Below are 15,703 nucleotides of genomic sequence, written 5' to 3'. Positions count from 1 at the left end.
ATTTCCTTTGGAAATCGAGGTCCCAGAGTCTGGAGGAAGACAGGAGAGGCACAGGATCCACGTTGCCTGAAGTCTAGTGTAAAGTTTCCACCATCAGTGATGGTTTGGGGTGCCATGTCATCTGCTGGTGTCGGTCCACTCTGTTTCCTGAGATCCGGGGTCAACGCAGCCGTCTACCAGCAAGTTTTAGAGCACTTCATGCTTCCTGCTGCTGACCTGCTCTATGGAGATGGAGATTTCAAGTTCCAACAGGACTTGGCGCCTGCACACAGCGCAAAATCTACCCGTGCCTGGTTTACGGACCATGGTATTTCTGTTCTAAATTGGCCCGCCAACTCCCCTGACCTTAGCCCCATAGAAAATCTGTGGGGTATTGTGAAAAGGAAGATGCAGAATGCCAGACCCAAAAACGCAGAAGAGTTGAAGGCCACTATCAGAGCAACCTGGGCTCTCATAACACCTGAGCAGTGCCAGAAACTCATCGACTCCATGCCACGCCGCATTAACGCAGTCATTGAGGCAAAAGGAGCTCCAACCAAGTATTGAGTATTGTACATGCTCATATTTTTCATTTTCATACTTTTCAGTTGGCCAACATTTCTAAAAATCCCTTTTTTGTATTAGCCTTAAGTAATATTCTAATTTTGTGACACACGGAATTTTGGATTTTCATTTGTTGCCACTTCAAATCATCAAAATTAAATGAAATAAACATTTGAATGCATCAGTCTGTGTGCAATGAATAAATATAATGTACAAGTTACACCTTTTGAATGCAATTACTGAAATAAATCAAGTTTTTCAAAATATTCTAATTTACTGGCTTTTACCTGTATATAAGAAATGGCAACAGCGGAGGATGAATGCCCCATAACAAGAAGGTAGAGAAAAAAAAGAAGCTTATTGACTACGATGTCGGCACGGACTACAATGGCGGACGCACGCAAATTTTCAGGACTTATGAAGATCCCAAATACACGTCAGCAGGTACCAGAAAGTAAGAAAAGTTGGTTTTGCATAATATTGCGAAACAAAACGCCAGATATTATGTCTGCTAATGGGTGCCATTTTGCGGTCCTTATACACACACCATAATGATACTCGTATGTTGAAGCACAGTACGTCTGACTACGATTGCCGTAATGCGCCGACAATCCATCAAGCGTTGCGGCTTCATAGCTTACCAAAGTCGTCCCAGAACATTTTGACAGATTTTTGAGCGCCATGTGTAATGTTCTATATTCTCAATGGAACATTTAAAGTTTTGGTGTTGTTTACTGGCGTCATATTGCAGTCTTCACGTATGTCTTATGTGTGACTGCCATCTACTGGTCACACTTATCGTTACACCATGTACCAAATAAAAAAGCTTTGAGGTCGGTAAGCACAACCAGAATTAATACATAAGGCGCACAGTCGATTTTTGAGAAAATTAAAAGGAATTTAAGTCCGCCTTATAGTCCAAAAAATACGGTATTTAGGAAATAAGTCACATGTGCACGTGATTTTCTTTCCGATTTGTTGGTGCATGTGGATTTATTATGCAGCTAATCACATGGATTAGATTACCGTATTTTCCGCACTATAAGGCGCACCTAAAAACCACAAATTTTCTCAAAAGCTAACAGTGCGCCTTATAACCCGGTGCGCTTTATTACGATTAATTTTCATAAAGTTTCGATCTCGCAACTTCGGTAAACAGCCGCCATCTTTTTTCCCGGTAGAACAGGAAGCGCTTCTTCTTCTACGCAAGCAACCGCCAAGGAAAGCACCCGCCCCCATAGAACAGGAAGCGCTTTAAGCAACCACCCGCCCCCGGAAGAAGAAGAAAAAACGCGCGGATATCACCGTACGTTTCATTTCCTGTTTACATCTGTAAAGACCACAAAATGGCTCCTACAAAGGACAAGGATCCGGTTCATAAAAAGACGCAATCTCTCCATCCGCACACGGATTACTACCGTATTTCACAGCAACTGATATTCCTGTGGAACGGGAGCACGTACGGTGAATATTCGCACCACAGGGAATGAGAAGTCATCCTTCACTGTGGTTCTAGCTTGCCATGCTAACTTCCACCCATGGTGATATTCAAAAGGAAGACCTTGCCAAAAGAGACCTTTCCAGCCGGCGTCATCATAAAAGCTAACTCGAAGGGATGGATGGATGAAGAAAAGATGAGCGAGTGGTTAAGGGAAGTTTACGCGAAGAGGCCGGGTGGCTTTTTTCACACAGCTCCGAAGGCGAACACACCTTCACTAAGACGGGCAGATAGCGCCGGTCGACATACGCCAACATCTGCCAGTGGATCGTAAATGCCTGGGCAGATAGTTTCGGTCACAACTGTGGTCCGAGCTTTCCGGAAGGCAGGATTCACAGAACTGCTGCACAACAACAGCGACACTGAATCCGATGACTTCGACGAGGCGGAGCCGGCCATTTTTGGATCCCACGCTTGCGCAACTTTTCAATTCGGACACCGAAGACGAAGAATTCGAAGGATTTACGAATGAAGAATAACTTCAGAAGGTGAGCGCTATGTTTATTTTGTGTGTTGTGACATTAACGTTCGAGCAACATTATGTTGCTATTTATTGCTCTACACCATTTTGAATTTTACTATGTTTGTGATTGCACATTTGCGTACATTTTGGGACAGAGTTGTTAGAACGCTGGTTTTCAATATATTATTAAAGTTTGACTGAACTATCTGACTGTTTTTTTGACATTCACTTTAGCGCAGCGTTTTTTTGACATTCACTTTAGCGCAGCGTAGGCGCGGCTTATAGTCCGGGGCGGCTTATTGGTGGACAAAATTATGAAATATGTAATTCATAGAAGGTGCGGCTAATAATCCGGTGCGCCTTATAGTGCGGAAAATACGGTAGTGCTTGATGACATCAGATTTTTATCTTAAACAAAACAATGAAACTAAAAGAATGTAATTGTCCTTTGCTCTATCTAATCTAAAAGAATGTAATTGTCCTTTGCTCTATGTATCGCATGGCAGAGCAATTGCATTTATAACATGACACACTTTTATTCATGGGGTTTGACTTTGTGGATTATTTCGGAGTGTTTCTATTGATTTCATATAAAATGTTGACTCTGTCCATAGTTGGCTCATGTTTTGCTTGAGAATTAACTGATCCCAAATAACTTTTAAAACCAGAACACACATGTTTAAAAATTATGTTTTCTTTACAGCCACAAACAAGGAAGTACACATTTCCTAAGCGCAGGGGTGCCGAAAGTACAGCACAGCATCATTTTCAGCTCACCACTTATTGTGTATACAAATATGACTCATTATTAATAAAAGGTATATTATTTGATACTACACTTATTTGCTAACACCAATGAATAACAAAAAGCCAAAATGCTGATGTTGTGTTCAGATAGCTTAGCATCTATTAAGCTACATTGGACTCATATCAGCATCTTTAAAGTTCTTTTTAGCTGCATAAAGAGAACATAAGAGGATACCCACATCAAGGTAGTTCTTTAGGGTCTCTGGGGTGGGTGCATTGCTGGAGGGGAAGCCAAAGTTGTACTTAAGCGAGTGCCTGTTGACCTGAAGCTCCTCTGCACTTTTCCCCGAGTCTGTCAACTCACGCCTGATGGAGCGGAACTTTTTTAATGGAATCCTGCATCAGAAGAACAAAAAGTGTTTTTTTCAGACCAGTAGTATAAACAAATTGGTAAAGTTTTAACCTACTGACCTGCAACACTTATCTCACATACAACATCCTTTATCACATGTTGCAACTTAACGGCTTGTTGATGCAGTAGCTCAACTCCAAACAAGGAACAACTCTCCATTTGGTATTTCAGACAAAAAAATACAAATATGCACACATGGAAGAAAACCATGCCAACAAATTGCCAAAAGGTTAAAAATATTGTATTATTACCTATTTGTCTCAAAGTCACTAGTTCATTTTTAAGCGGTGGCTATTATATGGTTTTGGTTATGCCGACACGGTTTTATGTTGACCCCAGTCAGCCAGTCCAAGAGGGGTATAGACAAACAACCATTCACACGCACGAATGTGAGCAATTTAGATTATTTAATTAACCTAACATGTGTGAGGAGAGCATGCAAATGCAACACAAATTTATTGCAAATTATTAAATCATGCAACATTCTCAATAAAATTTTTTTAATTTGACTGCAAGTAACCAAGTGATAGTTGAAAAACACCTGCCAACCATTGTCACATTTTGTGGTGCATCTAATAAAAGCTTGTAACACAATAGTAGAGCTCCTAAAAATGTAGCTTGAAAGATGACCGCAGTGTCCATGCAAAGATCACGTGCAGAACTCAGCTCTGGCTCTGCATGACCGTCAAGATTAAACAACACATGTGCAAAATTGTGTTAAATTGATCATTTGAACAGTACATTGGCATGAAGAATACGAGTATGACTATGCTGCACATTACGGGGACTCCATCACCCGAAACATAAAGCAATGAATCACACATTAAGAGTGTTACTAAAACGGCCTTCTTTCATCTCCGTAATATCGCTAAAATTCGTTCTATTTTATCCACTAGCGACGCTGAGATCATTATTCATGCGTTCGTTACGTCTCGTCTCGACTACTGTAACGTATTATTTTCGGGTCTCCCTATGTCTAGCATTAAAAAATTACAGTTGGTACAAAATGCGGCTGCTAGACTTTTGACAAGAACAAGAAAGTTTGATCATATTACGCCTATACTGGCTCACCTGCACTGGCTTCCTGTGCACTTAAGATGCGACTTTAAGGTTTTACTACTTACGTATAAAATACTACACGGTCTAGCTCCGTCCTATCTTGTCGATTGCATTGTACCATATGTCCCGGCAAGAAATCTGCGTTCAAAGAACTCCGGCTTATTAGTGATTCCCAGAGCCCAAAAAAAGTCTGCGGGCTATAGAGCGTTTTCTATTCGGGCTCCAGTACTATGGAATGCCCTCCCGGTAACAATTAGAGATGCTACCTCAGTAGAAGCATTTAAGTCCCATCTTAAAACTCATTTGTATACTCTAGCCTTTAAATAGCCCCCCTGTTAGACCAGTTGATCTGCCGTTTCTTTTCTTTTCTCCTCTGCTCCCCTTTTCCTTGAGGGGGGGGGGGGGGGGGGGGGGGCACAGGTCCGGTGGCCATGGATGAAGTGCTGGCTGTCCAGAGTCGGGACCCGGGGTGGACCGCTCGCCTGTGCATCGGCTGGGAACATCTCTACGCTGCTGACCCGTCTCCGCTCGGGATGGTGTCCTGCTGGCCCCACTATGGACTGGACTCTTACTATTATGTTGGATCCACTATGGACTGGACTCTCACAATATTATGTCAGACCCACTCGACATCCATTGCTTTCGGTCTCCCCTAGAGGGGGGGGGGGTTACCCACATATGCGGTCCTCTCCAAGGTTTCTCATAGTCATTCACATCGACGTCCCACTGGGGTGAGTTCTTCCTTGCCCGTATGTGGGCTTTGTACCGAGGATGTCGTTGTGGCTTGTGCAGCCCTTTGAGACACTTGTGATTTAGGGCTATATAAATAAAGATTGATTGATTGATTGATTACACACAGGTCCTATATGGGGAACTGAAAACAGACAAGGTAGCTAACTTTCTGCAATTAAAAGGGGTGGGGATGGCGATGTAAACAGCATGAATGAATGTATTCTAAAATCCCACCAGACAGCTTAATAAAAAAAGAACGGTGGTGCTGCTGAAAAGAACAAATGCTTACTTACATCAATAAACATGTGACTATACTTAAAGTTCCATATAACGCGGTCAGTGGGGTCCATAAAATACCGATCACGTTATTCCCGAGATCGCATTATATACAAATCCTTATTTTTTACCCTTTTTTTCGAAAAAGGTATGCGATGGAGCTTGGTCGTCTAAAGTCGCTTGGTGGATAGTAGGGCTGTGAATCTTTAGGCACCACACGATTCGATTCTTAGAGGTAATGATTCGATTCACAATCTATTCTCGATTAAAAATCAATACTTTTTTAATAATATTGGGTGCAAGTTCTATGATTAACTACATTCCTCCATAAAATAGATAACAGCTCTGATAAATGTATATATTACTTAAAAGAAAACTGGTTTTGTTTGATAAAATTCTAACCAAACATTTAATGTCAAATACAATTAAGGCAACAACAGAAGTATCCCACACTTCTCTTTTCTAAAGTAAATCTGTACAACAGATATGGACATTTACATCAACAATATGATTTGCCTGAGTGTCTGTCTGGACAGGACAGATTAAAACGATTTTTGATCTTTTGAATCGATTTGGAATATTTACAAGTAAGAATCGCGACTCATTTAAAAATAACTCGGACATCGCCATGAAAGCGCGCCGACTTGAAGAAACAGAGAAATATTTAAGGCACTTGGAGTGTCAACTGCAAAATCGCCATTATGTTAAATGGAGACCAGGAGGAAACCAAAATACTTGTTTATCAAAGACATCAAGGACATGGACAAATAGTAATGTGTGGTTGCTTTTCTTTTATCAAAATGCAAATCTTTTTGCAAATTAAAGTTAAAGTTAAAGTACCGTATTTTCCGCACTATTAACCGCACCTAAAAACCACAAATTTACTCAAAAGCTGACAGTGCGGCTTTTAACCCGGTGCGCTTTATATATGGATTAATATTACGATTCATTTTCATAAAGTTTCGATCTCGCAACTTCGGTAAACAGCCGCCATCTTTTTTCCCGGTAGAACAGGAAGCGCTTCTTCTTCTACGCAAGCAACCGCCAAGGTAAGCACCCGCCCCCATAGAACAGGAAGCGCTTCTTCTTCTACTGTAAGCAACCACCCGCCCGCGTAGAAGAAGAAAAAGCGCGCGGATATCACCGTACGTTTCATTTCCTTTGTGTGTTTACATCTGTAAAGACCACAAAATGGCTCCTACTAAGCGTCAGGGATCCGGTTCATGAAAGACGCAATCTCTCCATCCGCACACGGATTACCGGTACTATTTCACAGCAACTGATATTCCTGTGAACCGCACTGGATACAACGGGAGCACGTACGGTGATTATTCGCACCACAGGGAATGAGAAGTCGTCCTTCACTGTGGTTCTAGCTTGCCATGCTAATGGCCAGAAACTTCCACCCATGGTGATATTCAAAAGGAAGACCTTGCCAAAAGAGACCTTTCCAGCCGGCGTCATCATAACAGCTAACTCGAAGGGATGGATGAAGAAAAGATGAGCGAGTGGTTAAGGTAAGTTTAAGTTTACGCGAAGAGGCCGGGTGGCTTTTTTCACGCAGCTCTGTCCATGTTGATATACGTATGTTTGTGATTGCACATTTGCGTACATTTTGGGAGTGAACAGAGTTGTTAGAACGCTGGTTTTTAATATATTATTAAAGTTTGACTGACCTATCTGACTGTTTTTTTGACATTCCTTTAGCGCAGTTAGATGCGGCTTACAACACCGGGCGGCTTATAGGTGGACAAAGTTTTGAAATATGCCGTTCATTGAAGGCGCGGCTTTTAACCCAGGGCGCCTTATGGTGCGGAAAATACGGTACCAATGATTGTCAAACACACACTAGGTGTGGCGAAATTATTCTCTGCATTTGCACACTTTTGTACATATCATCCTGTAATTTTTGGAAATAAAACATTGGTATTGTGATTACTATTTTAATTTTTCCCAGTTAACTCACATCGTGGTTCAAAAAAAAAAAAAAAAATGTTTTTCCAATTTGCCAGCACATGTTGAAAAATTGACAATAAAAATGACTGACATTATTTCGACTAAAACACAAAACTTGACATAAAGATGCAATACAGCTTGCCAATCTACAATCGACAGCAACAACACGATAGTTACATGGATGTCAAATACATGTCATTCCTTTTTCATCACCAATTATTTATTGCTTAATTCATACACATTACATTACATACATTCATATACAATACTTTAATTGTCCATCCATCCATCCATCCATCCATCTTCTTCCGCTTATCCGAGGTCGGGTCGCGGGGGCAGCAGCCTAAGCAGGGAAGCCCAGACTTCCCTCTCCCCAGCCACTTCGTCCAGCTCCTCCCAGGGGATCCCGAGGCGTTCCCAGGACAGCCGGGAGACATAGTCTTCCCAACGTGTCCTGGGTCTTCCCCGTGGCCTCCTACCGGTCGGATGTGCCCGAAACACCTCCCGAGGGAGGCGTTCGGGTGGCATCCTGACCAGATGCCCGAACCACCTCATCTGGCTCCTCTCGATATGGAGGAGCAGCGGCTTTACTTTGAGCTCCCCCCGGATGACAGAGCTTCTCACCCTATCTCTAAGGGAGAGCCCCGCCACCCGGCGGAGGAAACTCATTTTGGCCGCTTGTACCCGTGATCTTGTCCTTTCGGTCATGACCCAAAGCTCATGACCATAGGTGAGGATGGGAACGTAGATCAACCGGTAAATCGAGAGCTTTGCCTTCTGGCTCAGCTCCTTCTTCACCACAACGGATCGATACAGCGTCCGCATTACTGAAGATGCCGCACCGATCCGACTGTCGATCTCACGATCCACTCTTCCCCCACTCGTGAACAAGACTCCGAGGTACTTGAACTCCTCCACTTGGGGCAAGATCTCCTCCCCAACCCGGAGATGGCACTCCACCCTTTTCCTTTTCATTTTAATTGTGTGATTTTAAAATGTTTTACTCCAGTATTTTTATATTCATCCTCAATGTTTTTGATTGACTTTGTCTTTATTCAACACCTGTACTTATTCTAACTTATTAATTATCCATTTATAAACATTAGCTTTTCAAATTACCTTTATACTGTATTTAGCTTTTATATTTTCATTCCTCCCTTTTCCTTAATACCATCTGGCATTTTTTGTATACTTCAATTTGCTTAGGTTTTATTTTTTTCCACACAGGTGAACGACATTGAAATGACAAAATTTAAGAAAAATGCTAATTTTGCAAATATTGTGAAAGTGACTACGTAAAAGTTATGATGTGACTGATTTATCAGTAAAAGACAGGTTAAAAGGGGTATAATTATATAAGATGTGGTCTACTTACTACTTTTTATACAACTCGTAAGCTCTTATTGTAATTTGTTAAGCATATCTAAAGAATATTCCAAGTACAACGTGTGCTGGAAATTGTGTTGAGTGTTAGTATTAGAACGGGGAAATATAGTTGAAAAATTCCACCATACAATATAGGCACACAAACAAAGGTCAGCGGTTTGTAGTGATGGGTCCGGCAACACCGATGCATCGGCGCATGCGTCGAGCTCATAGAGCAAAACCCTGTGTCGGTGCGCGTACCGCTTTTAGAAAGTCACGTGACCGATCATGAGCTGTTTTGGTCACGTGACCGATACGCCAACTGTGTCGCACTGACGCCTCCTCTGTGCCCTGTGAGCGGGTCTTTTCTACAGCCGGAGAAATAATAACTAAGAAGAGAAATGGTCTAAAATGTAATACGTCGGAAAAACGTTTATTTATTTATTTTTTAATAAAAATGTGTAAAAAAATAAAATTAAAAAAATTCCCAGTCCACAATCATCCACAACACGTTCTCTTAGATTTCCATGTTATGATACATGTTCACATTATTTATTGACTGTATCTAAAAAAGATAAAAATATATTTGTATTTAAATGAAGATATGAAATAATCCTAAATGAAATACAATGACTTGGTTTATATTATTGTATATACTAGGGCAGGGGTCACCAACGCGGTGCCCGCGGGCACCAGGTAGCCCGTAAGGACCAGATCAGTCGCCCGCTGGCCTGTTCTAAAAATAGCTCAAATAGCAGCACTTACCAGTGAGCTGCCTCTATTTTTTAAATTGTATTTATTTACTAGCAAGCTGGTCTCGCTTTGCTCGACATTTTTAATTCTAAAAGAGACAAAACTCAAATAGAATTTGAAAATCCAAGAAAATATTTTAAAGACTTGGTCTTCACTTGGAATAAGCGATAGAAAATGGATGGATGGATGAGTCTTCACTTGTTTAAATAAATTCATTTATTTTTTACTTTGCTTCTTATTACTTTTAGAAATACAATTTTAGAGAAAAAATACAACCTTAAAAATGATTTTAGGATTTTTAAACAAATATACCTTTTTACCTTTTAAATTTCTTCCTCTTCTTTCCTGACAATTTAAATCAATGTTCAAGTAATTTTTTTATTTTTTATTGTAAAGAATAAATATTTTAGCTTCTGTTTTTTCGACGAAGAATATTTGTGAAATATTTCTTCAAACTTACTATGATTAAAATAAAAAATAAAAATGTTCTGGCAAATCTAGAAAATCTGTAGAATCAAATTTAAATCTTATTTCAAAGTATTTTGAATTTCTTTTGAAATTTTTGTTCTGGAAAATCTAGAAGAAATACTGATTTGTCTTTGTTAGAAATACAGCTTGGTCCAATTTGTTAAATATTCTAACAAAGTGCAGATTGGATTTTAACCAATTTAAAACATGTCATCAAAATTCTAAAATGTATCTTAATCAGGAAAAATGACTAATGATGTTCCATAAATTAGCTAGTTTTTCTCTTCTTTTTGTCGGTTGAATTTTGAATTTTAAAAAGTCGAAATTGAAGATAAACTATGTTTCAAAATGTTATTTTAATTTTTTTCGTGTTTTCTCCTCTTTTAAACCGTTCAATTAAGTGTTTTTTTCATCATTTATTCTCTACAAAAAACCTTCCGTAAAAGGAAAAAAAATGTACGACGGAATGACAGACAAATACCCATTTTTTATATATATATATTAGAGATGCGCGGATAGGCAATTTATTTCATCCGCAACCGCGGCAGAAAGTCGTCAACCATCCGCCATCCACCCGATGTAACGTTTGATCAGAACTGCATCCGCCCGCCATCCGCCCGTTGTTATATATCTAATATTAATTAAAAAAAAAAAAAAGGGTGAAAACTACGCGAATTGCACCTTGTGCAGACAAGATTTTTCGATCGGACACGGAGGAATTAGTGATGTAAAAGACCACGTTGGGACAAAAAAACACAAGTCTAATGCCGTTGCTAGCGATACAAGTGGAAAACTTTCAACGTTTTTCGTCGCCCAAACAGATTCTTTGGATGTGATAAATGCCGAAGTTTTATTTACGGAGGCAATAATTGAGCATGGACTTCCAATCGCACTGGCTGATCACATGGGACAGTTAATAATGTAATGCAACCTTTAAAAATCATTACGCGGTGATCGCGATCCCAAAAATAAACTTTTCTTGCATGATAATGTCCAGAAAAATTTGCTTTATATTACTATAGAGTCCTTTTAACGAATGAGTTTGATGGTTTATCACAAACCTTAAATGAAAGAAGTCCTTTGTTCTCCTGCAGCATGGCCTTGCTTTGTGTTTGGTGCGCCATCCTGTCGGCTGTATTTCACAGCACGACATACTGTTAAAAGTGTTTATACTATTTATACTTTCAATTAACAAATTGAAGTCTTGTGAAAGGTTGACAGGATAACTGGCATTAACTGTCAAAATAATTTCAAACTATTGAAGTTAGCTTACAGAATAAACATGTCAATCAACCCATATGATTTTTGCTGTAATATTTTTGTTTTGAAAAGTCACTGTGACTGATAGAAAAGTGATGGTTTTAGCAACATTTTAACCTGTCTGAATGCTAATAATCATTTTGCGAGCAAGCAGGTAAGCTGCGCGGGCGGAGCGCGCGGAGTGACCCATGTTACGAGCCCCCGGCCACGGGGGTGGCGGGCAGGTAAGCTGCTTACCTGCTGCGCGTGACGCCGGCCGCGGCGAAAGCGGACGAGGCGGGGTGTCGTTGGGTGGGCGCGGTAGTGACCCTGGACGTGCGTCGGGCCCTTCTCGCGGATCGCCTCAGCTACGGCTCCCGGTGGGGCCCTCTCGGGGGAAGGAGCCTCGGTCCCGGACCCCGGCGAGGCGTCCCTCCGCTCCGTAAAAGTGTCCATCTCTTTTTTTTTTTTTCATCTGTTGTGGCATATGCTGCAGGTTCCTGCTCGTTTTTCGTATGTGGGTAACAACATTTAACTATGTATATATATTTCCCAATTGGTTTAACTGCCACCCGCAAAAAAAAAAAAGAAAAAAAAAAAAAAAAAAAAATCTAATTAATCCGCCCGACCCGACCCGCGAGCGGATAAAATCTTATTTTTTTAAATTTCATCCGCCCGATCCGCGGATAATCCGCGGACTCCGCGGTTGTGTCCGCAAACCGCGCATCTCTAATATATATACATTTATTTATTTAGCTATTCTTGTTTAAATCACACTTACGTGTAACTTACAAATGACAATATATTTATTTATTTAAGTGTGTATCAAACTGGTAGCCTTTCGCATTAATCAGTACCCAAGAAGTAGTTTTTGGTTTCAAAAAGGTTGGTGACCCCTGTACTAGGGCAAAAAATCAGTCAGTTGAGTCGGTCCATAGGTTGCCTGTAGGGATTTTTAATATCCAGCAGATGTCAGTATTTAGTGTTTTACTTGGTAAACACTTGAACACAACATTCTTACTATTGATGTACTTAATAGACATTTGAACGCAACAATCTCGTTAATGTTTTACTTGCTAAACACTTGAACGCAACATTCTTACTTTTAATAATAATAGTGTCAAAGCGCTTTGAGTTCCTTAAAAAGGTAGAAAAGCGCTATACAAGTATGACCCATTTACCATTTAATATACTTAGTAGACATTTGAATGCAACACTATTATTTTACTTGGTAAACACTTGAACACACCATCCTTACTATTGATGTACCGGTACTTAATAGACATTTGAACGCAACACTCCAACTATTATTTTACATGGTAAACACTTGAACACAACATTCTTACTATTGATGTACTTAATAGACATTTGAACGCAACACTCCTGTTTATGTTTTACTTGGTAAACACTTGAATGCAACATTCTTACTATGGATCTACTTAGTAGACATTTGAACGCAACACTCTCGTTTATGTTTTACTTGGTAAACAGTAGTATCGACACAGTATCAATACAGTTTTGCAATGTGTCGAAACGCTTCATGACGCCTCATCAACCCATCACTAGCGGTTTGGTCTTCTTTTAAAAAGGAAACCCTGCTTACTCATAGCTAGCATAACTTTGAATTATTTTCATTAAGTGGCGGTGCCTAACAACGTGTTTCTTACCTTACAATGGCGTCGTTTGTCAGGGCTAACGCCGAGAAAAGAAACAAGTAAAAACTCCTCATTGTAGAGTCCGTAAAGTTACAAATGAGGAACACAACAATGACTGAGCAAATCGACGCTTAGGTGGGAAGGAAACGACTATTGTCAGCTGACTAAGTCATGTGAGTGCAATGTTGCATTCAAGTTACACATGACCGTCGGAACAGCAATTTCTCAAATTAGTAAATCCTTTAAATCATCCACACAGTACGTTTATTTCACTACAAAAAAACCGGGAAGCAAACACTTTGAGAATAGAAAAACGTTCAAACTAAGTCTTAGAAAACAACTCTAGTTCTTGCTGGTGTTGAATAAATAATGTGTTGTCATATTGTAGGCAAATGTATTCATTTAGACATTGAGGCGTATTTAATGACAATAAGAAACATGTCAATGTCTTCATGGGACAGTAAACATCCTTAAAATGTCACGTAACGAAATGAAAAAGACAATTTAAATACGGTGCAGTATTTTCCCAGGCCAGGAAACGCAACATTGTGTCTTTTTTTTTTTTTTTTTTGCAATGTGTATGACGTAACTTCCGCCTTAATCCACAGTTAAGGGGTGGGCAATAGCATATATTGAAACCAATACTTTTTTAACTAGACATTATTTTATTGAAATAGTTTGTCTTTAATTTGTGTATGATTAATATAATCACAGCAAAACAAAGTACAAAAATTGTTGGGAAAAAAAACCTGAAAATAAAATGATCTAAATTACAGAGCAGTAGTTAAGTACATGCATGACATGCAGTATTTTTTACTTAAAAATATTCAAGGTCATCTAGTTTTTTTTATTTTTTTAATAACGATGCTACTATATAACCAAAATTATCAAAAACGCAGATACGTATGAAAAGAGAATCGAAAATGGTCGGTCTGATTACGCTATATTGACTCCATAGTACATATTAATACTTACGGAAGTGCTACAATAATGCTTCCGTAGATACTCCCTTTGATATTATGCAGTCGATATTTGGATCGATCCGCCCACCCATACCTCAGTTAGTAATCCGCCATTGTTACTGTAATGATAGTGTTTGACCACATGGTGGTAGTAAGAGTCTACAAATGACTAGGAACCAATATATAGTATGTGTCAGGTAGGACTCTTCAGAGCGGTACACACCTTATACGCACGAGTGTTGAAGTAGCGTTTGTAATATGTGATCGTGATTAAAAGACAGTTCTGCAAGTCATCCAACGATGTGTTATTTAAAACAATAACATAACATGGTACCAGGAGTGAACGAAAATTGAAGTGGTGTATTGTGAAAAGCGACATGGATTTGAAGCCACCTGAAAAGCTGAAGCTAAGTGGAAATGTCGACAGCAATTGGCGCACCTTCAAGCAGCAGTTCCAGCTGTACATGGCGGCCATGGCACTGCAGGATAAGCCGGATGCAAGGAAGGTAGCGTTACTGCTTACAATAGCAGGCCCACATGCCATTAAAGTTTACAACACTTTTGTGTTTAACAATCCAGATGAAAAAAACAAGTTGGATGTTGTCATTGAAAAGTTTGATGCTCATTGCTCTCCCAAGAAGAATGAGACAAGAGAGATATGTGTTCCGTTCAAAAGTGCAAGCTCATGGAGAAAGTTTTGACAGTTTTGTGACTGATTTGAGGCTGAAAGCACAAACTTGCAACTTTGCTACACTGAAGGACTCTATGATAAGGGACCAGATTGTATGTGGCATAGAAGACAAAAAAGTCAGAGAAAGACTGTTGAGAGAGACAGAATTGTCGTTGGAGAATGCCATTAAAATTTGTCATGCAGCAGAATTGTCACAGATGCACGTCAAGACGTTTGGTGAAATGGCGTCCACCGCAGCCATCAGCGTGGGAGGCGACAATGTGCATGTCGTGTCAAGGGGATGGAAGTCGCAGCCTGCACAGCAGAAGAGTGACGTCATGTACCAATGCAAGCGCTGTGGATCGCAGCATAAACCAAAGCAGTGTCCAGCATTTGGTAAGCAGTGTTCCAAATGCTATGGGAAAAATCACTTTGCCAAACAATGTTTTGCCAAAGGAAAACCATGCGCTAAAAAGGAAAAATCTGTCAATGTCGTGGAGGACACTGATCTGGGTGAAACATTCTTTGTTGGCCTAGTGAACAGTGAAAATAAAACTGAAGAAGTAGTCAATGCTGTTGAAAAAGACAAGTGGATTGCACCGCTACAAATAAATGGAACTCGAGTTAACATGAAACTAGATACTGGTGCAAAGGCAAATTTGATCAACATGTCAGACATCAAGGAATTGAGAGAAAAACCGAAAATCCACAAAACAACAGTTGTACTGAAAGACTACAATGGTCGTAGCATTGACAGTCTGGGCACATGCAAATTGAGAGTCACTGTAAAAGGAAAAGTGCACTACCTGCTATTTTCAGTTGTCACTGAAGAACGTGAGTCAATATTGGGTGACAAAGCATGTGAAGTTTTAGGACTGGTGAAAAGAGTGTATCTTGTGAACACA

At 40.0% G+C, this 15,703-nt stretch overlaps 1 protein-coding gene across 1 annotated transcript in view; it reads right to left on the bottom strand.

Annotated features, from left to right (window-relative positions):
- ctsd (cathepsin D) overlaps positions 1 to 13,338 on the bottom strand; it is a 30,021-nt gene extending 16,683 nt beyond the window's left edge. Inside the window, exons 1-2 of the mRNA XM_061975110.1 lie at positions 13,179 to 13,338; positions 3,491 to 3,647 (exon numbers count right to left, since the gene is read on the bottom strand). Of these exons, the coding sequence (XP_061831094.1) occupies positions 3,491 to 3,647; positions 13,179 to 13,240 (219 nt within the window). The 5' untranslated portion in view covers positions 13,241 to 13,338. The remainder of the gene's footprint in view (positions 1 to 3,490; positions 3,648 to 13,178) is intronic.
- Positions 13,339 to 15,703: the final 2,365 nt, after the last annotated feature.

This window comes from Nerophis lumbriciformis, linkage group LG15, assembly GCF_033978685.3.
Source record: "Nerophis lumbriciformis linkage group LG15, RoL_Nlum_v2.1, whole genome shotgun sequence".
NCBI lineage: Eukaryota > Metazoa > Chordata > Actinopteri > Syngnathiformes > Syngnathidae > Nerophis > Nerophis lumbriciformis.
Note: the sequence above shows the minus strand (reverse complement) of the source record. Positions and strands in the feature narration are given on the sequence as shown.